The 27,168-nt window shown below is 36.5% G+C and overlaps 1 protein-coding gene across 3 annotated transcripts in view; it reads right to left on the reverse strand.

Moving 5' to 3' along the window:
* The window catches only part of ppp1r9a (protein phosphatase 1, regulatory subunit 9A), a 286,652-nt gene extending 259,735 nt beyond the window's left edge, over positions 1-26,917 (reverse strand). For 2 of the 3 annotated variants that reach the window (XM_051935819.1, XM_051935816.1), the window contains exons 1-2: positions 26,760-26,917; positions 17,828-19,246 (exon numbers count right to left, since the gene is read on the reverse strand). In XM_051935819.1, the coding sequence (XP_051791779.1) occupies positions 17,828-19,132 (1,305 nt within the window). In that variant the 5' untranslated portion in view covers positions 19,133-19,246; positions 26,760-26,917. The remainder of the gene's footprint in view (positions 1-17,827; positions 19,247-26,759) is intronic. The other variant, XM_051935817.1, reaches the window with a different exon arrangement.
* Between the last annotated feature and the right edge of the window lie 251 nt (positions 26,918-27,168).

A 27,168-nucleotide genomic window follows, 5' to 3' on the forward strand; every position in this document is an offset into this window, starting at 1 on the left:
ACTTTTGATTGGGTAATACTTGACGTCATCGTTAGTTTGATTGGTCTTTTTAACTGTCCAGTGAGGAGGGCGGGTCTTTTAAGTACAGTCTGCAAAGTGTTGGCACTGGGATGTGGCACCCGCTGCAGTATGCGTCCCTTATTTTTTTGTATTAAAAGTGGTAACCCTACGTGGCAGGTAACAGTAATGTTTGGTCATGAAGTCGTCTAAAATCCGCCACGTGCCCTCTTTTAAGTGTGAGAAGCAGATATATATAGCCAAATTGTCGCGCTTCGTTGCGGCGAAGTACTGCTTTTAATTTTTTAAGAAAAGAAAACCTTTTTAAACGGATCGAAAATACAGTATACCAATAACAATTTGTTAAGGATCTGTTTTTTTCTGAACCTCGCTTTTCACAGCTGTCGCGCTACGGCGTGTGTTTCGTTTATTTGACAGTATGTAGATCGTGGTAATTACATTCATGGCATTCGTTTTCTGAATCACAATCTGACTGTATGGGTGGTTACCTGCCAGGTAACGCTTGTGGTTGGTCAGGAAGTCGCCTTACATCCGCCACGTGCCCTCTTTCTGTTCCCAGAAGCTGATCATAGAATGGTTTTAATAGTTTACTTTCAAATAATGCAAAGAGTATGCGACACGTGTTTCTCCCTAATTCTGGGCTCATCAGGCATACACACTCACTTCATCCCCTCTCGGGAATCGAATCTCTATCGTCAGCGCCAGAGTTGAAGCCCCTAACGTTGCGGTCAGCAAGTCGGCTAACATCCGCCATGTGCCGTCTTTCAGTTGCGAGAAGCAGATCATAGAATGGTTGAAACTGTTGCCCCTAACGTTGCGCTACGGCGTGTGGTTCGTTTATACCTCGTGTCTTCTCATTAAACTTTTATCTCGCGAATATGTTATTGCAATCCGCAGCGGGAGCGTTTCTATAAACTTAATTTAAACTTACGTTTTACACCGTGCTTTGTTTCCCTTATGAACATGCTTGTATGCTTCACTCGCTGGCTTCTTATTGTTTCGCTCCCTTCTCAATTGTTTAATGAATTTTTTGTTCTTCGCTGTTTGCGGCTCTTCCTTCATTTCTCCCTACTGAGTTCTTTTATCTCGCGAATATGTTATTGCAATCCGCAACGGGAGCGTTTCAATAAACTTAATTTAAACTTACGTTTTACACCGTGCTTTGTTTCCCTTATGAAGATGCTTGTATGCTTCACTCGCTCCCTTCTCAATTGTTTAATTAATTTTTTGTTCTTCGCTGTTTGCGGCTCTTCCTTCATTTCTCCTTACTTAGTTCACAGTCTGTTCACGTGATTACGTGGGAGGCATGATGACGTGACACTCAACTCCGCCTCCCACGGCCATCAAGCTGCCGTCCATTACAGTATATTGTCAAAAATGAGGTTCCAGTTATGACCATTACGCGTTGAATTTCGAAATGAAACCTGCCTAACTTTTGTAAGTAAGCTGTAAGGAATCAGCCTGCCAAATTTTAGCCTTCCACCTACACGGGAAGTTGGACAATTAGTGATGAGTGAGTCAGTCAGTCAGTGAGGGCTTTGCCTTTTATTAATTAGAATAGATAGATAACAAACTATGACAGGTTCCTAATTGTAGGCGATTTTATTATCCATGTGGAAAGCCAGCATGACCCGAAAGCAAGAGAATTCCTGAACTTACTGCAGTCTTTTGATCTAAGTCAGCACCTAAGACAGCCCACACATAAGGGAGGTCACACCCTGGATTTAATTATTTCAAAGGGATCAAAAGTATATGTGAGGCAGGTCGTGGATACTGGAATGTCAAGCCATTTTTGCATACTGTTTAATGCAGAAATATTGATAAGTACAACAAATGAGAGCTGTATAATTAAAAAACGCTATTTTGATACATCTGCAGCTTCAATGTTTGCTAATATTCTAAGCAATCAGTCTGATTATACTACTTAGCTTAATAATATTAATAGTGTACATAGTAAGATAGAAATTTTAATGCTAAGGTGAGAGTTTCAGCTGACATAGTGGCCCCTGAAAAGACAGTTAAGAAATCCTCCAGCACACAAAGTTTTATTTTCAACTATTGATCATCTTTTAAACCCAGCTCCGATAATGGAATGCCTCCTAAAAACTACTAATGAAACTTGTGAGGCTTTTGCTATATTTTTTTAAAGACAAAATAAATATTAGAAATAATATGGTACATCCCCCCAAAGTTAATCAAATTGAATCCCAGCATGCCCTTTTAAGCAAGTTAAATTCTTTCCCTGGAATTGATCGAACCGAACTACACAGAATAATTTCTCAGCTAAAACTGTGCCCTTGCGTCCTTGACCTAGTACCAACAAGCTTTTTTTAAAGAAGCCTCTCATGTCTTTACTGATAGTATACTTGAAATAGTGAACTCATCATTAGATATGGGGGCCTTCTCTGACTGTCAAAAGATAGTTGTTGAACACCTGCTCAAGAAAAATAATATTGACTCCTCTGTTTTTGACAATTTTAGACCAATTTCTAACCTGCCTTTCTTAAGTAAAATTCTAGAAGAGGAACTTAATAAGCAGCTTAATGCTTACTTGATTTCTACTTACATTAGAAATAAACTTGATCCCTTAGGTTTAAAAATCAAGACAGTAGTAAAGATTTTAGGGGTAATCATTGATTCTGACCTAAACTTTAAATCGCATATTAACCAGATTACTAGCACTGCATGTTTTCACTTAAGGAAAATAGGAAAAGTTAGACCTCTTATAACTTTACAAGATGTTGAAAAATTACCGGTAACTCATTGTTTTGTTATTAATTTTTGTTTTTAGTCCACCACATTACTGTAATGCACCAAGAACAAGACTATATAAGACAGACATCGCCAATGCACCTAACCTGCATGTTTTTGGACTGTGGGAGGAAACTGGAGCACCCGGAGGGAACCCACGCAGACACAGGTAGAACATGCAAACTCCACGCAGGGAGGACCCAGGAAGCGAACCCAGGCATCTCACCAGTTTTAGCATCATTACATTGGTTACCTGTGTCATTCAGAATTAACTTTAAAATGCTACTAATGGTTTATAAAGCCTTAAACAATCTTGCTCTATCCAATATTTTGAAATGCCTGTCCCCCTACATTCCAAGTCGTAAACTTAGATCTTTGAATGGATTATAATTCCAAGAGCCAAGCTTAAAAGAAGTGGTGTGGCAACCTTTTGCTGTTATGATAGAGATAGATAGATAGATAGATAGATAGATAGATAGATAGATAGATAGATAGATAGATAGATAGATAGATAGATAGATAGATAGATAGATAGATAGATAGATAGATAGATAGATAGATAGATAGATAGATAGATAGATAGATAGATAGATAGATAGATAGATAGATAGATAGAATTATCGTATTCTTCAGGGATCTGCAATCTGTACTAATCCATACCATTCTCTGTTTTTTCACCATTCTTCTGTGGAAGTGATCTGTGCCACTACCACCCGCTCTTGACACCATGCAGCCCCCTGAGATGATGAAATTAAGGCGGGTATCTCAGTTGTTCATAAGACCAACTTCATCAAATTCCTATCATGTGAAGCATGAAAACTAAAAGGTTTGATTTAGAAACATTTATGTTAGGAAGAAATCACAGTTGGGGCTGGATGTTCTCTTGGCATTGGAACCCCTGCAGATTTTGTTTTTATTCTCCAACCTAACTGGAGATTTTTTTCTTTTCTCCTGGCCATGTGACCTTACCTTTTTTTGTTATTTAATTATTTAATATTATTGCCTAATCTTGTACCTTTCCCTTTGTCATCTTGTAAAGCATTTTGAACTACATTGTTGTATGAAAATGTGCTATATAAATAAATATTGTTGTTGTATTAGCATATTTATTCATTGTCAACTACTGAAATACACTGGAAATATAAACTGCTTATGGTCAAATGTCATGTACACTTCATGTATGAAAAAACATAAACAAAACAATACAGAAATGTATTGAAATACCATACCACTAGTCTTATGTTTCTGATAATTTTTAGCAATCAACCACACTTCTGCCAAAGACACATAAAAATAAGAAAAGGAAAAAAAGAAAAGAGAAAGGTATACAGCATTTACAATGCAAGTCTTATTAATTCAATGCACATTTTAACCATAACTGAAGTTAATGTGCATGTAATCTTATTTGTGGAGAAAAAGCACATAATTAGAAATGGGTTATGGCTATATTAATATGAGCCTTTATTTTGACAATCACTTGGTATATTGTATACTGTATATACATACATACATACATACATACATACATACATACATACATACATACATACATACATACATACATACATACATACATACATACATACATACATACATACATATATATATAGTCTAATGCATGGGTTGGTGTGTCCTTCTTTTGGACTGATTTGAGGGATACACCAAAAAAAGATGTGTCTGCTGCACACCCTCAGATCAGAAAATGAAGAGCAATGTTTGTCCCTCAAGTCCTTTCTCTGACTTCACCCCTTTCTACTTGTCCTGTTTAAATAACTGACAAGACAGGAAATGAGCATCAGTTAAAGATCATCCAAAGACCATCCATAAGATCTTTGTTTAAGCACTAGTTCACTAGTCCATACAATGTTTATTAAATGGGGTTATCTTATCACGCTCCAACTCATTTCATGTGTTTTCCTCTCCTGTTTCATTATATAGTGAACAAAGTTTTTAAGCTTTGAAACCTGGCCTCAAAAAAGCCTTTTGCACAGGCTGGCAATATATATATACTTATGGTATATTAAATCTTTGGAGACCTTAGATTTTTTTTATTATAACAGAACAAACAGAACATCCTAGAAAAACTCAGCCATGAAGCAATGATTTGTGAACCATATGATTAATCACCATGACTTGTGAATTTAGCAATGATTTTAAAACATTGCAAATCAACAAAAGCTATCATTGTCTGTGATTATATGTTTTGTTTCTGGATGGGAAGAAAATTCTGACCAGTGAATGAGTGGAGTCTTCAATAACTATATGAAGCACTTGTACATAACTGTAATTCAAACAAAATATGACTTATAGGAAAAAATACAAATCATTAACATTACATAAAATACACCTGTTTCATATTTACTTCTTAAAAAACATCTTTCATGCCATTAGATTTGTTCATACAAAGAAAGATTTTGTGGGGTTTCTTGAATGAACTGACAATTTAAAGCTAACATTTACAAAGCTCTGTTTTTCTTTTTGCATTAGACAAAACAGCAGTGAGCATTTCACTTTTATACATAATAATGATAAAAACTCTCTTGTTTAATACTTGCCAGTAAACAAATTGGAATTGTACAGAGGATTAGAATATGGTGAGTAAAATCAGACACCCTAAAACAATGGTGGTCATTTTACAAGACAATAATCCACTCCTGGAATTCTCTGCAAATAGTTATTTATGTACAGCTTAGAGGCACTTACTGTACATACCTAACGTCAAAATAAATCCAAGTGGACACAGTGCTAAAGCGATAACTGTGTCTTAAACCACTAAGATTTATTTCTTATTTACAAAACAGATACTACACACAAAGATTTGTTCCACATACTCTTTTAATTTTCTACTATAACCATTATAAGTATAAACCAAAGTGTAGAGCTTTAAATTACAACACAAAATCCTACGTAATTGCTCCAGGCCACACAGACAATTAATGACATTGTTTATTCAGTTTTGTTCCTTAACTTAAGATTATGCCACCTGAATCAAAAATTGTTGGTTTTGGGGTTTTAAATACCCAGCAGAAATTACAATGTTTTAAGAAACTTTAACTGGGAGAATATGTAACCTGGAAAATATCAATAATTTACTGTAACTATAATAAATAAGTTTCGGGTGTAAAAGTAATTGATAAGAAAGCAAATAAATCATAACATTTTAGAGCATAATTTACATATGGTGTGAAAATGGAAAATTGCATACATTTACAGTATTTAATTCCAAAAATCTGCCATCCAACTTGCTTTTCCTATTACAGTTACATGGTGAGTCAGGCATTAAGAATGAAGCTACTCCAGATATAATGCCAGTCCATCACAGGGAACACTTATAGAAGGCCAATTTGATTCAACAGCGTGGGACATAAACACGCAAAGATTGTGACCAGAACAGGACCACAGTGTGCCCGTTTTAAAATATTACATGAAGTCTATCCATCCATCCATCCTCTTCCGCTTATCCGAGGTCGGGTCGCGGGGGCAGCAGCTTGAGCAGAGATACCCAGACTTCCCTCTCCCCGGCCACTTCTTCTAGCTCTTCCGGGAGAATCCCGAGGCATTCCCAGGCCAGCCGAGAGACATAGTCCCTCCAGCGTGTCCTGGGTCTTCCCCGGGGCCTCCTCCCGGTTGTACGTGCCCAGAACACCTCACCAGGGAGGCGTCCAGGAGGCATCCTGATCAGATGCCCGAGCCACCTCATCTGACTCGTCTCGATACGGAGGAGCAGCGGCTCTACTCTGAGCCCCTCCCGGATGACTGAGCTTCTCACCCTATCTTTAAGGGAGAGCCCAGACACCCTGCGGAGGAAACTCATTTCAGCCTCTTGTATTCGCGATGAATACATGAAGTCTATTTTTAATTCAATTTATTGTCAATAAATCTTACATTTCAATGAAAATGGTGGGGTACAAGCATATATCGCAGCACATACAGATTACTAAATAAAGCAATGGCAAAACATAAGAGATATAATTGTCAATAAATATGTAATTGTATTAAATGAAAAAATATAAATATCAGTTTTAAAAATCTCCTTCTAAGATTGTGACGTTAATATGGTAGGGGAGGTTTGTGTGCATCTATGATCTTTATAACTATTGCATTTGGAGATGTTACCCATGGCAGTTGATGTGAGGGGTTTTAGAGAGTATTCAATCTGGGGAACTAAAGATTGCTTTAGGCTAGCATTTTTTTAAATTATTTTTTACATATAGTACAGTACATAGCTTTTAAAGATAGTAGTCATACTGTATAAGATGTAAGCTGATGTAAACGGAAAACATTTTTGTTTCAGCTTTTTCCAAACTCTTACTGCCGTTTGATGCAAACACTAAAACCATGCCCATTCTCACTCCAAAAATGGAAGGACAGTATAGCAAACATTTGGATTCATTTCAAATATCAAGGCAGGTTATCCAAATACAAATAAAATGAAATACTCATGCAGAGTTTTATGGCGATCTGACTAATCCCCTTGATGGAACTAACTTTTAAAAATGGCAAAAGAAAAAAAACAAACACAAAAACATGTACATGAAACAAATTAATAGGGAACTACTGTTATTACCTGGCATTGTAAGACTAATAGCAGAATCAGTTAAACAATGGCCATTTTTTGTTTCAAAGCAAAATGAATTCATAATGAATATGATGCTTCTATACAAAGAGCATCATTTACAACTCATGCATAGCAAAAATGTGTACAAGTCTTTGCTATATTAAATATACTTAATGTGCATAGGAACAACAGATAAACAATAAACAAACTGCCTTTTTACTTTTCCTACATGCATTCTGTAACATAGTCATGCACAGTATAGGAAAACTATTGTAACGGTCAAAATTTCAGCTTCAAGTTTACAAAAGAATTGCATTTTTAGGCATCTCTAAGCATGACTGGAACACTTACAGAGACATGTCTGTCTGAGTGTGATTATGTGTGAAAGGATGTGAGAAGGTGTACACTATAACTCAGAAGCAAATCACACACTCTGAATGAACCATGGCACAGTTATTAGCATTGTAAAATGCTTGAAGCCTACAGATTATGAGCAAAATCAATACAGTAGATTTTGTTATACAGTGGTAATGATTTTGCTTATACTAGATAGATAGATAGATAGATAGATAGATAGATAGATAGATAGATAGATAGATAGATAGATAGATAGATAGATAGATAGATAGATAGATAGATAGATAGATAGATAGATAGATAGATAGATAGATAGAGAGATTACTTTATTAATTCCAAGGGGAAATACTACCATTAACATCACTGGTTTAACAGCCATTTTCTGGGTTTATCCAGATTAGCTGGTTGCCCCCTAAATCTTGCTCTTTACTATCCATAACCCTGGGCTTCCTTTGGCAATATACAAATTATTTTCATATCATCTGACACCACCCCTCAAACCTCCATCTTAATGGAACTCTTTACCCAATCATTCTTTACATTTCACTCCACATGCTCATACACCCTTAGTTTGTTTCTCCTTTGCACAACACTTATCATCTATACACCATTTCTTTCTCTTATCTCTGTGTTCATTTCCCACTCATTCTGTGACACACCATACAACCACTAGATCATTGTTATCTCTGTTCTTCTCAGCTTTGCATCATGTTCTGCTTTATCTGATTGTGTCTCACTCCCACAGAGCATACTACCCCTTCCACAGCTTCAACAAACCTTACCCTTCAATGGTAGAAGTCAGAATGGGGGACAGCTCTCAAAAACTCTTTCATGCACCTCTCACTTTGGCTGTCACAGCCATGCCCACACACCTCCATCTGTACTCAGCATGTTAAGTAAATAGCACAATTTCCCTACCTTCTCCAAACCAGCTCCATTGCTGACATCTAAATTTACATATACTACTACAGGCACCTCACACACATTCTACAAATGTCATGCTACTCATACATTGACATTACCCCAGATACTAACTGTTCATCTAAAATGCCCACCTCTTGTGGCACCTTGTCAAATGCTTCCTTCAAATCTACTAATGCATAATACTCCACTGTAGAATGCCCAAAAGCTAGTCTGAAGGACTGTGACCATGTCTGACTTTGTTTTCACTTTCTCTTTTACAATTTTCATTTCTTGTTGTTAACTGGCCATAGTTCATTAATAAATTAACGGATGGATATTGTTAGTTTCCATATATGTTTAATCAGTGTCAACCTTGTTGTCCATGTGTTTTAACAAATCTGTACTTTTATGTGTACTCATTTTTTATTTAGTAAGTAAATATAATCTATACTTGTATTTTAACTGAGAATAGTTACAAGCTCTCTGCGCCTGCACTCAGTGAAGAGTGCTATACAAAAATAAGTTGTATTGTATAATACAGCTTCTTTCACTTTATTAGATGGTTATCCTGCATTTGCATGACAAAGACTGCATCTGTTCCCAGTCCTGAAACCAAACTCACTTGACCATTTCACTTGATCTATGATTCTTTTCTCTAGCACTCTCTTAACCACCTTCATTGCCTGCTACAAAAGCTTGATAGCTCAATATGACCCACACTTCAAAAGATCACTCTTTCCTTTTTATACTGGAATAAGCATACCAGTTTTCCAACCTTCAGAAGTTCTACCTTCACATACAATCATGCTGCAGATGTCTATCAATGCTACAATGTCCACAACCTCATAATGCCGTCAACATTTTAAGAACCACTTCATCTTAGACCTCAGTTTTACATATAATAATCTTTTTCAGAGCTTTTCTGATTTCCTCTTTTGAAACCTAAAGCCTTGGTCCCATGATTTCTCACAATGAACTTCAATACCCCATTTATTCTCCTTATTGAGCATGTTCCATGTACTTTTTCCAAGCATCTTTAATCCCATTACTATCACTCAATATGACTTTGCACACATTTTAAGCATAGATATATGAAAAGTATTGCAACAAGTCAAAATTCATACTTTTGTCATATCTACAGTTTTAGGTATCATGATCACAATTTGATCATTTTTAGAATTTTCAGGGAAAACCGCAGAATGGCATTGATTTGACTAGCGGATATACTGAAATAAAAATGAGAATGACATTATATACTGAAATACAAAACAGAATGCCAGTTTGTCAGAAAGCCACAAAGTTGTAGAAGATATTTATAAAACCTATAGGCATAATGCATGATTAAATGTTGCATATGCAGTTGTCTAACAGTTTGACCACATCATCTGACAAGTTGCTAGTATTTCATACTTTCATTTCTGAAGATAAATAAGGGGCAGTCTGAGATCACCAAATGTCTGTGGTCACTGTACATTAATATTAAAGGTCTCCTTTAAATTCTGAATAATTGTGGGGTATAGAAAGCCTAATTTGTTGTTAAAGCACAGAAAATATAACTTTGAATCATTTACCTGTATGTTTTAGTCAATGCCAAATAAATGTTCAACCACTGATTAAAATGCCTAGAATCAAACCTTTCAATACTCTACGACAAGAAACCAATATGGTTCAAGTGACAAAGGTGATATTTGGCACTTATTAAGAGTATTCCTGCAATATATGTGAGAACAGAAATGGCGAATTTCTCAGTTTAGACCAAGTATTTTGTCAAAATAATGTATCTTGATTTTTAGTCTGAATACTAGTGCTGTAACACTCTAGGAAAGAGATGATATATGAGAGAGAAGAAGAGGGAAACCCAGAAAAGGAGTCTAAACAGGCAGGGGTATTTTCACTAAGTGAACAAATATATAAAACCAGTACACAAATCAGTATGGCAGTCTATAAACTGGCAAAGACTTTAACATGAATTAACTTGTTCAAATTGGTGAAACAGAAGATAAGAGATTAGTCTGTCTTTAGAACATTGGAACATTAAAAACAGGAAAATGCGCGTTTCTGGTGTAAATTCTGAAAAAAAGCAATATTAACAGTGCTAGTTCTAAATAACACTTTTTGTTCTGTAAATCTTAAGTTTTAAGTTTAACAAATCCCATCTTTTAGTTCTCACATTACAGCATTAAGATACATTTTCAGAACTTTACAAAATTGTCAGAATTTTCAGTAGGATAACTGTCATTTGGTTTCTTTTGGGGAATTTTTCCAGATTTCATTTATTTAAAAATGCATTCAGCTGGGACACATTTGTTGCACTACTCTACTAAATTTCTAAAACAGAAAACTCTCCTGGCCTTGTAAAAAGAAATTCACAATACACAGCTGAAAGAGAATGACCCTGACCAATGACAGACTATACTGTTAAACATCCATATGATTCTACTGCAGTTATGGAAACTTGCCTGGCCTGTACAATAGTATTCCAGTGCTTGCCAAGATAAAAGGAAAACATCAACTGGTCTATGTCTGTCAGACTTTGGCCTTGACATTTGCCAAAGGTTTCCTTTCTGTAAGATTCACATCAAATGTCATTTTGTTTTCCTTTCCTTTATTGCCAACTAAACACATAAGTCTTAATTACTTTCAAAACACAAAAATAGCTGGAATCTTGGCAGTATTTAACCATTATTTCACATTTGTTTTTTAATAGACTATTATGGATATAACTAATTATTTTCTGTGTTTTATATTTGAGAATTGTACATCTTAAGAATTGACATTATCAGATCACGTAAGCCCCAACTATCAGCATATTGTGCATACACCTCTTTTCTTATTAAGGTGAATTGCAAGCATCACAGAAAATTTGTGAGTAATTGTTTTTATTAGGGTAGGCTAAATCGGCATAAAAGAAACAACTGCTGAGATTTTAAAACTAATGATGTTTACATAGTACTCTTTTGTTAATTAGAGTTTTTATCCATCCATCCATTTTCCAACCTGCTGAATCTAAACACAGGGTCACGGGGGTCTGCTGGAGCCAATCCCAGCCAACACAGGGCACAAGGCAGGAACCAGTCCCGGGCAGGGTGCCAACCCACCGCAGTTAGAGTTTTCATCTTACCTCTAAATTTGAAGTGATTGGTATCTTAAAAAATGGTTGGTATCTGCTTAGATCAGCCAGACAATTTCTAAAAAAATGTTTTAACTCTTTCCCACTATATAGATACAGTATTTATTTCAGTTGGCACTATGTAGAAATCATGATTAACATAGATTTTAATTGTATTTCATTTTTACATAGCATAAAGTAAAATATGGCATATTAGTTTTACTTCTCATTACATCTTACAACAGTAACTACATGTATTTTTTGCATTTGTCCTTTTTAATTTGTTATACTACCGTATATGCAAACAGGACAGACAATGTACAGTACAGGATTTCCTCTGCTGCAAACTATTTGCCATCATAAATCATTACTATCATAGCCAGAAACTAACAGAACTTGATGCTAAAGTATCCTAGTGATCTGCTGCCCTGAATGTGTCATGCCCAATTAGTAACAATACATTATTAGTATCATCCACACATTTTTTTTAGTTAAAATTGAAACAGCCATGAAAATGAAATGACTGCAAAATTATATGCATTAACGTTTTTGAAATCTCATTATAAGCAGGAAAAGAAGATATTTAAAAACAAAACACATGAATTTATACAGGATAGTTCCTGTCTTTATATGCTGAAGATTCCATGACATCTTGTCAGGCGTCATCTTGGCAAGAAACACTACAGCTATGTCTTCAAATTACATCTGTTGTTTACCCTTGCATTATACGTGCAGCACTATTTGACCTAACTTAATTTCCCACAGGTATTTGAGTAATGAAACCAAATAAAATATTCATTATGGATTTCCAGGGACCAACAAGAAGAGATTCCTGAAGTATACTGTACATTAACTGCCAAAGAAAAAAAACCTCAATTTCTAATCTCTGGAGACAAAATAAATACATTTTCTTATATTAGAATAAACATAAACACCCTGTTATATGATAAAATATTGTACAATATCTCCTTGTTCACGTTCATCTTTTATTTGATTGTCCTAAACAGTGCTAGCTCATTGTTTAGTGTTAAAATGATGCTTTCTTTTATTTCTTGATTGCATTATTTTCTCTGATGCCACCCTTGAAATTAAATCCACCTTGTTCTTAACAGGAGAACAATGCATTACATATACTGTGGTAAGAGCAGTGTTTACAAGTATTACTTTACCACTGACTCATGTTGAAATGTATACTGCATCTTGGTTAGGAATAATATGATATTGAAAAGTACCAAAATACTGTATACTGTAATCGAGCAAAGGTTAAATTTACTTCAGAAAAAAACACTTTCATTTTTTAAAAAAATGTAGCATTATAAATGACAAATTCCTTTCCCCACAAGATACTGAAATATATCTTACTGAAGAGATGTATAGTACAAGCATGAATGGTTTGTATATTAGACAATATATGACCGGTAAAATTTTAACAGAAGAACAGTGATTTTTCTAATTAATCTTGCAATAGCATCACTCCATTTTCACTTTCCACTTTTCCAAATTCAGGTTCATGGGGTGTTATTGTGTATTCAAAGAGCAATAAACCAAGCTCTTTTCAAGTGACAAGTTCTTTTTGTTAAGGGTAAAACAAAATTAGAAGCTAATCATAAGTGTAAATATTTCTGAAAATAATAATTGCTGAATAATTCACAGTTGAACAAGTCTTTAAAGTTATGTACAATATTTATGCTGCATTTTTAATATATAATACAGTTACCATCTATCTATCTATCTATCTATCGCATTTCCACTCTATTAATTACTTAGTCCAATTACAAAGTATTTTGGAGTAAGAGCTCATCCTAGGAGCATTGGTCACATGGCACTTGGAGCATGGGAAAGGCACAATATAAATAAAATGTATTATTATTATTGTTATTATTATTATTATTAAGGCAAGAAGAAAATTTAGATGGGACACTAATCCACTGTAGGGCACACTCATGCACAATCCGTAAGAATAACTGAAAATCAAGTAAGCTGATCTATGTCTTCTATTCAATAAAATTAAACTTATAACACTAGTACTACTACTTGTTCTACTACATACCCATATTCACTCACACTAAGCCAGTTTAGATGTATTAATTAGCCTAAATGTCCATCCATCCATCCATCCTCTTCCGCTTATCCAAAGTCGGGTCGCGGGGGCAGCAGCTTGAGAATTGATACCCAGACTTCCCTCTCCCCGGCCACTTCTTCTAGCTCTTCCGGGAGAATCCCGAGGCATTCCCAGGCCAGCCGGGAGACATAGTCCCTCCAGCGTGTCCTGGGTCTTCCCCGGGGCCTCCTCCCGGTTGGACGTGCCCAGAACACCTCACCAGGGAGGCGTCCAGGAGGCATCCTGATCAGATGCCCGAGCCACCTCATCTGACTCCTCTCGATGCGGAGGAGCAGCGGCTCTACTCTGAGCCCCTCCCGGATGACTGAGCTTCTCACCCTATCTTTAAGGGAGAGCCCAGACACCCTGCGGAGGAAACTCATTTCAGCCGCTTGTATTCGCGATCTCGTTCTTTCGGTCACTACCCATAGATCATGACCATAGGTGAGGGTAGGAACACAGATTGACTGGTAAATTGAGAGCTTTGCTTTACGGCTCAGCTCCTTTTTCACCACGACAGACCGATGCAGAGCCTGCATCACTACGGACGCCGCAACGATCTGACCGTCGATGTCACGCTCCATTCTTCCCTCACTCATGAACAAGACCCCGAGATACTTGAACTCCTCCACTTGAGGCAGGATCTCGCTCTCAACCCTGAGAGGGCACTCCACCCTTTTCTGGCTGAGAACCATGATCTCGGATTTGGAGGTGCTAATTCCCATCCCAGCCGCTTCACACTCAGCTGCGAACCGATCCAGAGAGAGCTGAAGATCACGGCCTGATGAAGCAAACAGGACAACATTATCTGCAAAAAGCAGTGACCCAATCCTGAGTTCACCAAACCGGACCCCCTCAACACCCTGGCTGCGCCTAGAAATTCTGTCCATAAAAGTTATGAACAGAATCGGTGACAAAGGGCAGCCCTGGCGGAGTCCAACTCTCACTGGAAACGGGTTCGACTTACTGCTGGCAATGCGGACCAAGCTCTGACACCGGTTGTACAGGGACCGAACAGCCCTTATCAGGGGGTCTGGTACCCCATACTCCCGGAGCACAAAACACATGTAGACTGGTTGGGCGAACTCCCATGCACCCTCCAGGACTCTGCTAAGGGTGTAGAGCTGGTCCACTGTTCCACGACCAGGACGAAAACCACACTGTTCCTCCTGAATCCGAGGTTCGACTATCCAACAGACCCTCCTCTCCAGAACCCCCGAATAGACTTTTCCAGGGAGGCTGAGGAGTGTGATCCCTCTGTAGTTAGAACACACCCTCCGGTCCCCCTTCTTAAAGAGGGGGACCACCACCCCGGTCTGCCAATCCAGAGGCACTGTCCCTGATGTCCATGCGAATGTTGCAGCCTAAATGTAAAGAGGGAAATATGTGAAATCCACACAGACAGTGGCTCAGCTACTAACTAAAACCACGTATCTAGAGATAATATTTAAGCAGTGCTAACCACTGTATTATACCACTGCCTTACAGCCAAATAATAATAACCATTTGTCTTGGTCTTTTACATTTGCAAATGTGGGCTGTACTCTGTCCTTTAGGTGATTTACAGCGTAAGTCTAGCATCGTTAGGCTTTCTGTATTTTTGGATTCTGACAATTAGTCATTTGCATCTTGTGTCTTATTACTTGTCTCCAAAAGATAACTTGCATCAACGTGAAAACTATCAAATGAACTACTAAAAGCAGAAACATTAAAAACTATGGAGATCACATGCCAATGATGATTTTAAGTATCTACACCTGAGTTTAATTTGAATTGATAATTGTAACCAATTACTTTTTTATAACAAATATGTAAAATGAGTTATGTTTCTTTTTTTTGTTATTTGCTAGATGTCTCAAATACTATTAATCATACATATACAAATATATACTGTGAACATATATACACATATTTGAGCATTTAATGCTGTTATTGCAAATGCACTCTTTGAAAATGTATTTAAACAATAACGTGGGAACGTTATTAACGTTAGGAATATCAATTCTGCAGTTTTTATTCTCCTCCACTCTGAACTAATTATAGATATCAAATTTAATCAACTTGCCAGGAGACTGAAATTACAATTTCTACAGTTTAAGACTTAATGCTTGCACATATAACAAGAGGGGTGGGAGCATTCTTTTACATGAAAATAGTGATAAAGATTATAGGACTTCAGGTAAACATATAATTGTATGATCTCATCAATGGAACTACAATATGAAACCTCTTGTATGGAAATACAAGAGGAAATGGTTCAGTTTTTAATATTCCAAGTGACTTGCTTTCTTTTCATTTGTTTCACTCCAAACAATAGCCATGACTGTGATGTAATTTACCTGAAAGAAGGCCAGAAAGTTCACTGCTGTCTTTGTAATACAAGATTGACAGACAGCTTACAGTAAATAAAGAAGTCTCTTTTACTTCTCAGGTCTGTGTCAGCTGCCATACTAAGACAGTGACTTCAACTACAGAATGTATCAGGGTATCCGTATGTAGAGGGCAAAGTCTTATATTTTAAAACAGTTGATTTGAGCTAAGGATGTATGCTTTTGTTAAAATTATAGCAGTATAAATATCACTTATTAGCAATACCTTAAAAAAATGAAACATATGCAACCAAATTCTAGAATTGGAGTATAAAACTCTGACACTCAACTAGGCTCTCATTGATATGCAGAAGTTGCACATCAAATTTTTTGTGTTTTTATAGAGCTTTTAAAAATATACTTGCTGGGAACATATAGACAACTCTAGAAAAAAAAAATCTATCTAACTGTGTCTGTTAGGATACCAAGCTCCAGATCGAGGTGTTCAAGAGGCATGTTAATTGTTTATGGGTTAAAAAAGTGTTTATTCCTAAACATCAGTTGTAAGAGCATAAATTTAAGAGGACCCAAAAAAGACCCTTAAGTATAAATCTTACTTTTTCTATTCTGTGCAGGCACTTGGATTTAAAGGTAAGGTGAAAAAATGAAAGACCATAACTTTAAAAACCTTACGCAGTGATTTAAATGAATTGCCATACACTTTCTGCTATTCATGGAGGGCCCAGCCCATCTCTGCCTTCCAGCCAAACCTTAATCACAAGGCCTAAGACAATTGATGAGGCATCTCTCTTTATCTATGCTGTTAATTTATACTCTTTGTATACTCCAGGGACTGTACACCTTTGATACCTGCTAGAGATATGCACATGAGTAAGGTTATGTTGCATGTTAGCATATTATAATTTTGTCACCGTATAAAATGTTTCTCTCTGTTGATGTTAAATAAATTATAATAAATATAATCTCTTGTTATGATTATGTAGGGCAGACAATTTTAATTAAACTTTTCAATGAGAAAAGTCTGATATTTCAAAAGAGCTGCATTATTTCCAATATTAATTGATACTAATTATAAAAATGAAATGTCCCTCTTCTTATAGAGTAAAATTGAAAGCTTTCACAGTTTGTGATACAAGATTACTGTACATTATGTAACCTAAAGTATGTTGATGATTTTCAAATAGACTGTTATTTCATAGACATCTATGAAAATTTGCAATACACAATAATATAATAATATTATGAAGAATAATATCAATTAAAAAATAAGCCAACTTCTTACAAATTCTTTACCATCAATTTTCACAGATACTGAGACAACATTTATTTTCAGCAAAATTTGAGGCAAATTTCCTAAAAACGACTTAAATAAAATATATTCATGAGAATAAAATGACGTTTGAATTTTCTACATGATTGTAAGGTAGTTTTGGATGCTTTCCTAAAACTATAAAAAAAACTGGTACACAGTACACATTGCTACACCTGTTATATATATGAATTACACTTGCAATGTTCAGTATCCCAAAATATACTTTTTTATAATAGCATGAATACAAACACACAAAATCAATGTAAATATACTTTGAAAAGCCTAATTTTAAAAAAGCTTAAATGATAATTTAATAAGCACAGGAAACTTTAAACAATCATTCTTTGCTGATTATATTTAAGAACACATAAGTAAAGATCTGTCTTACCTTGATTGGAGCAGTGCTGAATTTTATTTTTCTGTTTAATGGAATTTCATCTTCGTCTGGCAGGCCAGGGATTTGTTTTGATTCTGCTTCTGGTTCAAAATAGCTGCTATCATCGCTACCTACTTGGTCTTCTGGATCAGTGTAGCTTTCTTCCCAGGTTTGGTTGCCAACACCATTATCTGGTGTAACTGCAGGATTCTCCCAGTCTGAGCTCTTTTCATAAAAATCTTTGTCCAAGCTTTGTGAAACCCAAGCCCCGCTACCTAAACCACTATCCTCAATGTTTTCATTGGATTTACATGAGGAAATAGTACTCTCAGAGAAGCTTGGAATGTCTGTTTGTAATGTTGCTGTACAGTCAAAATTGTCTGTACTTCCAATATGCTTATTGAGACTAGACTCATTCGCTGTATCTGGAAGAATATTGCTTCTATGATCACTGTCATTTGCTCCTTGAGGATACAGAGTTTCTTGCTTTGTTTCTTCTGATTTATCAGACAGTGGGCTAGGGCTTAGTAGATCCTCTGAAGAAGATGAAGCAGGAATTTGCTGGCCAGATGTAATTAACTGTTGAAATCTAGTGCTATCAGTATGCCTACTGGTCCTGTGTAATTTATCATATGTATGTTTTTCATCAGTTTTATCAATCTCGATTATATTTTGGTGCTCTGCATTTTCAAAAACTGCACTTAACTGACTTACAGTTGGTGAAGAGGCATCAGTTCTGGAGCACAAACTGTCTAAAGAATCTGTACTGCCTCTGTTTGAACGAGACCCCTTTCGTTCATCATGAAACTCTTGGGGTACCTTTCGATCCTTGGAGGAAGAATAACGATGCAACCGAGATGATTCCTGTATTGACTGCTCAAAGAGTTTCCTTGTTTCTGAAAACTTAGAATGGGTTGATGCATCCCGAGATATGTCAAATTTACCAGACCGCTCAGTTATAGCGGATTCCAATTTTACGATTGACCCATCTACTCTATCAACAAAATCTCTTGGTTTCTGTATTCTCTGAGGAGAAGATTCTCTTTTTGACTTGATCTTAGCACAGACACCAGTATTGTCACTGGGCCCCATACCCATTTGCATAAACATGTTTTTAATCCGGTTAACATTTGTGCCATATTGTCTCCCTCGAGTTTGCTGCGTCTTCTCAGGACCTTCCTTTCGAATTTGTTCTGCATCACTTCGAGGTTGATCAAATGTGCTTTTCAGAGCCTGAAACTCAGTCCTATATGCATTTCTATGAGGGGAGGCACTTCTTAGATTTGATCTTTCTCCAGATGCCTCGGTTTTCATCATTTTTACTTTTGGCCAGAAGTCCAAAAAAGCATAGCAAGATTTTTATATTTTGAATAAATAATTAGGTTCCAACATATAACTATAACTCCATTTCCTTATTTTCAAATAAGACTGCTGAAAGAAAAAATAAAATTAAAAGAACAGTTAGGCTCATGTAACATATACATGTAAAGACAAAAAGGACAAACAAAAAAACCGTAAGGCAGTTACATAGCACCCTGTGATAACATTCTCTATAAACGCTGCTACATGAAATGAGTACTGATTCATTGTTATATTTCAGATGATGTTTTTTGTGTATTACTTACACAAAGAATAACACAGTCTTTCAATATCCTAATAAACAATTTTAAATAAAATTAATAGTATTATTAATTAAGAAAATATTGAAAGTAGTATGAAAGTAATTTCTTACCAGATCATTATTTTAAAGTATCTATCTATCTATCTATCTATCTATTTTAATTCTAACAAAAACTAGTTTAACACTACATACATTACTAAAACATAACTTCAAGATTTTTTTCATCTCATTAAAAATTTTGAAAATTTAAATTTCAGACAATAGTATGATTTGAATTGTTTTATGTGTTATTTGCTTTCTAACATATTCTATGCAGAACTATTCTACTGCATTCACAATAATGGTCTATTTAGAGCCATAAACAGTACAGTATATATATAAACCATTGTTATAGTAATTGTTGGTTCTGTTAACTGCACATATATATCAGCTCAGGCATGGACTCCTTTATAGGCCTGTTGGACCCAGGCCCAGGAACCCAAAAGCCAGGAGGGTTGCATGAAAATTAAACTGAGATTTAAATGCAGAACCCACCTGCAGTGATAAAGATGCCAGGCCCCCTGAGTAACATTGCAATTCCAAGGGTCTTTCAGGATGCTTGTGAACTCTGGGCACCCTGAACCACAGAGTGTTTTTCCCTTTTCATAATGGCATACAGACGCATCTTGATTGACCTGTTCTCATCTGTATACCCTACTATCTAATTGTCTGTCATTTGCACTTCCTTGCCATGTAAGGGAAGAACATAAAACTGACAGAAATCTTGATAAGGCTCTGAGGCTAGGGATCTGCACTGGCAATTGGAAGGTTGCCGGTTCGAATCCCGTAAATGCCAATAGGGACTCTGCTCTGTTGGGCCCTTCAGCAAGGCCCTTAACCTGCAATTGCTGAGCGCTTTGAGTAGTGAGAAAAGTGCTATATAAATGAAAAGAATTATAAGACGTAAAATATTGTAATTCAGTTGCATAACAAACTGACTGTCTCCAACACTGCATTGTGCTAAATGCTCCTGTATGTCTTTTCTTTGGGCTCAAAATGTTTAGCACTGTCTTGATCAGATATGTCTTAGAACAGGCATAACACATACTTTCAAAGACCAGTTTCCATGTCCTTATTTTCAGAAGATTTCCTTCAAACAAATGAGATTTCGCAGTGCCAGTAATCACCTATCAAGATCCAGGCCATACAATCTCTTTAAGAAGAATGTACGTTAAAAGGGTGAGATGTGGACTAAGAGTAAAAAGCAGATATTCTCATTTGCCATCATCAGAAACAGCAGATGAGATACAACTTTAGATATTAAATTCTCCTACTGTGGCTGTTGGGCTATAAATACTTCATTAGACAAAAAATCATGAGAAATATAATGACTTTGATTCAACAACATCCAGTCCCACCTTAAACCTCCAGCTGCTGGTAAAGCTGAAAAATCATCAAGCTTAAAACAAAAGAAAAAGAAAAGAAAAATTAAGGTGTACTACAACACACATTGCATTTGCAAGCATGCTGGGGTGCAGGTATTATCAACTAAATATATACAGTATCACTGAGACATCATGAAGCATAAACAAAACTAAACTGAGAAAGAACAACTTCCTAAATGACGAAGCAGTCCTTCAAAATTTACCATCAGTCTCTTCATTTAATAATAATTCATTACATTTATATAGCGCTTTTCTCAGTACTCAAAGCGCTATCCGCACAGGGAAGAACCGGGAAGCGAACCCACAATCTTCCACAGTCTCCTTACTGCAAAGCAGCAGCACTACCACTGCGCCACCTGTAATATAAATATATAAATAAAGTTAAACTAAGCTATCATTTGTATTAAAGCAGAACATTTAGTAGTAAATGCTGATGAGCAGCAACAGAGTCAAAGTCAACCTCAAACATCTTCAACACCAGCTGCAAAGTTACTCTCTCCTTAAAAGGGGTCACAGCAGAAGGCTCACAATTTTTCTTTCACTGATTAGATTTTTTAAATGTATGCTCAATTTTTCTCCCACTGGCAACACAAAGAATATTTTATAGCATTTTGCTAACATAGATATCCCCTATCCAGGTCAGAAAAGATGTGAAGAAAACTATTTAATCAGAAAAAATGGTTTGAACAGCTAAAATATCAGGATACATTCAGGGGTCATGCTAAAAGATGCATCTATCTAATACTGGGAAGGACATTAATTTCTCTCCAGGACTGCCTGAATACTTGTATTCTGGGACATGGATTCTACAAAGTGCTGGAAAGATTTCTTAAAATTTCTGGCCAATGCCGAGTAAACAGTTTCACATAAATTCAGCAGATTTTTCAGGTCCCATACATGTGTGAACCCCACATTTCACCTAATCCAAAAGTTACTAAATCGGACTAAGATTTGAGGACTGTGAAGGTGACTTGAGTAACCTGAAGTCACTGTCATGTTCATGAATACCGGCTTCAGATGATACATGATGTCTGACAGGGTATCCTCAGCTGTAACTAATAAGGACATGTTCATATTCAACAACAAAGTATAGGCCTGCTGCATATCAAAAAAACACTCAATTACTATGAAGAGAACTAATTACCATCACCATTACCATCACCAGCCTGTACAGTTCACATAAAGATGGATCCACAAATTCACATTGTTTCTGACAAGTTCTGATCCAATGTATTGTTATAAAGTGCTGTTATTTAGTATTTGTGACCTTCCTGTTAACTTGAAAGAGTCAGGCCATTCTATTCTAACCTTAACAATGTACTTTGTCTACAAAACTGATGCTCACTAGATGTTTTCTCTGTAAACCTTAGTGACTCTAGGTGCATAAAAATTTCAAGAGAACTACTGTTTCTCAGATGATAGAAAAACTATGTCTGGCACCAACTATCATTCTAGCGTCAAAGCTGCTTTTATCAGGCATCTTGCCTATTTCTAATGTCTGGTCAAATCACTAGTAAACCTCCTGACCACATCAGCCATTTTTAAAGCAGCTGGAACTCAGTTCAGCACCTGGCTGACATGTCTTCTTTGTAGATTTAACATGTTATCTCTTTGTCTGTGTAGATGGCCTCCCCAGAGTCTGTTTTTTGTTTAAAAAATGTTATTAAAATGACTGGACCACACATTGAATGTTCCATATTCCATTGGAATATGACATGGAGGATATGTGTGTGAGTTTTAAGAGAGAGAGAGAGAGAGCTCTGAAATGGACTGACATCTTATCCAGGAACAGTTCTTGAATTACTCTTGTTCAAAGGTTTTCAGTTTGTTTCTTTTTATTTTATATGATGTGCGCTGTATTGTAAGTTTCAAATCTGAATTAATTCAAGGCTCCAGCAGACCCCCGTGACCCTGTGTTCGGATTCAGCAGGTTGGAAAATGGATGGATGGATGGATATACTTTTTATACACACACACACACACATATATATATGCATTACAAATATATCATGTAACATTATGCATTGAATAATTGTGAACAATGTTTGGCTTTTTAGACATTGATGAATAGAAAAAGTTAAAGTGAAAACAGATCTCTGCAAAGTTATCTAAATTAAATACAAATATAAAACTTGAAATAATTGATGGCATAAGTATCCACCCCCTTTAAGTGAGTATTTAGTACATGCATCTTTGCCTGCAATTTGGGCGGAGTGGTGGCTCTGAGGCTAAGGATCTGTGCTGGTATCCAGAAGGTTGCCGGTTCAAATCCTCATCACTGCCAAAAGAGATCCTACTCTGCTGGGCCCTTGAGCAAGACCCTTAACTTGCAATTGCTCCAGGGGTGCTGTACAATGGCTGGCTCTGACCCCAAGGGGTATACGAAAACTAACAAATTCCTAATACAAGAAATTGTATAAGGTGAACAAAAAAAAAAACAAAATGTGCCAGGTCTCTATCAGCTTTGACCATCTGGACTGTTCTTTGTAAAAGTGCTCTGTCAGCATACATGGGGATCATGAATGAAAACCCTTTATAAATTCCAGAAACAAATTCTTAATTAGATTGAGATCTGGACACTGATTTAGCAGATGTTGGACATTAACATTGTTGATTTTAAGCTACTTCTGTGTAGCTTTATGCTTGGAGTCATTGTCTTGCTGGAAAATAGATCTTCTCCCAATGAACAGGTTTCTTGCACACTATATCAGGTTTTCCTTCCGGATTTCCATGTATATTGCTGCATTCATTTACCATCTATCCCCACAAGTCTTCCAGGACTTATTGCAGAGAAGCTGCCCCACAGCAAGATGTTGCCACCACCATGTTTCACAGTGGGGATGATGTGTTTTTGATAATGTGAAATGTTATGCCAAAACTTGATGTTTAATCTAATGGCAAAAAAAGTTCAATTTTGCCATCATAAGACTACAGAATATTCTTCCTGCTGTCTCCAGAGTCTACCATGAGCCTTCTGGCAAAACCACCTGAGATGTTTAACAGTGGCTTTCTCTTTGCCACTTTCCCATAATGGTGCAATAGTGAAGCATTCCTGAGACAGTTATTGTACTCATTGTTTCTCCAGTTTCCATTGTTGCTTGTAACTCCTTCAGAGTTACCATAGGTCTCTTGCTGGTCTCCCTCACTAGTCTTCTTGCATGAACACTCAGCTTTCAGTCCATGATAGTGACTCACTACAAACTGGAAATTCCAAATACAAGTAATATTTATACTACAATAAATAGAAACCCCTTGAATACAGATAAGTGATCTTCATTGAACTAATTATGTTACTTCTAAAACCAATTGGCTGCACCAGTAATAATTTCGATGTGTCATATTAAAGGGGGTGAATATTTATCCATTTATTTTTTATCTAATATTTGTAATTAGTTTAGACCATTTTGGCGAAATTTGTTTTCCCTTTGATATTAAAGAGTCTTTTCTGTTATTCAGTGTCAAAAAAGTCAGATTATATCATGTTGATATAAATTATATCATGTTGATAATATGTGAAAACTTCTAAGGAGGTGAATACTTTTTTATAGATACCACATAAGAGTGGTGGATGGCACAGCAGAACAGTGGTTAGTGCTGATGCAACAAACATCCGGCATCCTGAGTTCAAATCTCACCCCCACTGTCCATATGGAGTTTGTACTTTCACCATGGCTTTCTTCTAGATACCCCAGTACTCTCACATGACCAAAGACATAACTGGTGCTTCTTAATTGTCTCTGTGAGTGTAAGTGTGAGCCAGACAATGGACTGGCACTCTGTCTGGATAGGCTCCTCCTGTGGCCATGAATTAGTTTAAGCAGGTTATCAATATTATGTTAAGTTACACTTTATATAGTCTAGCTTCCATTCAACAAACCCACTCCGTCCAATTTCATCATCTCATGGAGCTAAAATCCATCCCATCAGCATCAAACGCAAAGTTTTAACCAATCCGGGACAGGGCAAAGGCTCTTTAATGTGAATACACACTCATTTTTAATAAGCCAGTTTAAATTCTACAGTTAACCATGCATCATCAAAGAGTGGGAAAATCCAGGGCACCTGAAAAAAAAAACTCACACCAACATGGTGAGTGTATTCAAACACGTCACAGATCTTTTGCAAGGCCAAAACACTAACCACTGTGCTACCATGATATAAATTAACACATTGTTAAAAATACATATCCTATCTGTTTTTGGCTAGAAATCTATTTTTTGCCAAAATATTCCAATATTTGATGCTAAAAGACCCCTTCTGCTTAGATTAACTGATAAGATTCCATCAACTGGTGTATACATAAAACCATGCATTCCAAACAGATGTAACATAGTAAGCTCCTACAGGCCATGTTCAGCAACATTTTTTGACATAATGCACTTTTTTCCATAGATAACAAAACAACTTGATATAACAAACTGTCCTTCCTAGTACTTGAAAGAAATCTTGAAATGATTGTCATCAGTAAACTGAGTGTCCTATGATAATATAAATAAATTCTGTGTGATCTATAGTATAACTACCATGGGTTTATTATAGGTTTTTATAAAAGGCAAATGAGATCTATTCTTCCATGGTTAACAAGATTGCTCATACAGAAAGCATGGATTTATGATGCATGATGGTGTTAAAGGAGTAGCAACTACTCATTTTGAACAGAACTGAAAGTAAACAATTCTCTGCATAATTTTAAGAGCTTTTGTTATGCAGAAACTCTGTGGGAAATTTCAATTTCTAAATTACGTGTGTTCAGAAACTGTGGCCAATAGTTTGTTTTTTATACAATCATTGTCTAACACTTTAGATGTTTAACTCAGTCCTGTGACTACTTCCACTTCTGAAGAAAAAAACATTTAGGTTAAAAATGCTGATAAGAATGATGTGCTCCCAGCCCCCTCTCTCCACGCACATACACTTCCAGATTTCATAGTATTAGTTTCTATTCTACCATTTTGACTTAGAATCAGCTAGCCAATGCTGTAATAATGTCACATAAATAGACCGATAGCGAAGTCTCCAAAAATTAAAAACGAATGAATGTGATGCCACTAACACTAAAGAGCGCAGCAAATACGACCACACATACGGGAGCATGCAATAGAAAATGAAAATAAATGTCATTTCACGTAAGAAAATTGTTTAATTTAGCAGCATAAAAAACCTACGAATATTACTTAGAAATCTGATTCAGAAGGCATAGCTTGTGCCAAGATTTACAAAAAAAGTTTCTAATTTTTTCACGCGTTAAAAACTGAATGCATGAGTTGGGCAACAGACGATTTCAGAGACAGAGATCTGGCAGAAAATATGAACGGCAAACAATATCAAATCTACTGGAAAGTCAAAATATTAAAAGACTAGATCTTTTATATAGCGCCTTTCACTGTGAGTCTAATCACTGCCTTATCTAATTCATTCACTCGGTTTCATTCACGGGAATGGAATCAAATAAAAACGAAAGCAACGCTTGAGCTGTAGCAGAATGAGCACTATTTAAAATAAATGGTCGAGGGGTCACATTATATTATAAATCTCGAAGGAGCTTTGCATTTTTTTTACTTTGTGCCAAGAAGCACACAAAATAACAGTACATTTGCGATTCAGACAACAAACGCGGCACAGCCGCAGGAAAGGCGATTATCGGGCTGACAGGGTTTTAAAATAACGCCTGTGAAACTTTACATAACGGAATTGCAACACACATCTTTGATAAGCAGACGCTATTCGTGATGTAAATGTTACACAAGAGTGAGCTCCACCTGCAAAATAAAATGCACTGCATAAAATAGACGGTGCTTTTCTGTAACGGCATCCTGCAAGTGCAGAACAGAATCAAACAGATTGCTATTTCCGTTAGGCACAAATCACCTGTAAAGTCAATTAAAATGGTCTTACTTACACGCGGCATTTGCTGAACCCTTTGCCATTACGGGGAACGAGACGTGTCTACCCTGCTGCGCTCTGTCTTGCCGTGTCTATAGACTGCAGCCGGAGAGCGGCTTTGCCCCTCTCTGCTGGTGCGCGCAACGCGCCGAGCTCGCCACACCACTTTGACAGTCCGGTGTCTGAGCCGCGCTGCGCGCTCTCACTACGCCATTGCAGGGAACTACAGGCAAAGCCATCGGTGTGATGGGGGAGTACTTCACAACGCACAGCAATAAACTCGCCACTGTCAATGTATCTCAAAGTTGTGCTGCGTTTTAGTGTGAGCCTATTGTTTATAATATGTTAAGTTATGTCAACTAATAAGCCAGATATTAATGCAGATGACAGCATTTTTATAAATAAATTTACGAGTGACAGATGTG

Source organism: Erpetoichthys calabaricus, chromosome 13 (genome assembly GCF_900747795.2).
Source record: "Erpetoichthys calabaricus chromosome 13, fErpCal1.3, whole genome shotgun sequence".
NCBI lineage: Eukaryota > Metazoa > Chordata > Cladistia > Polypteriformes > Polypteridae > Erpetoichthys > Erpetoichthys calabaricus.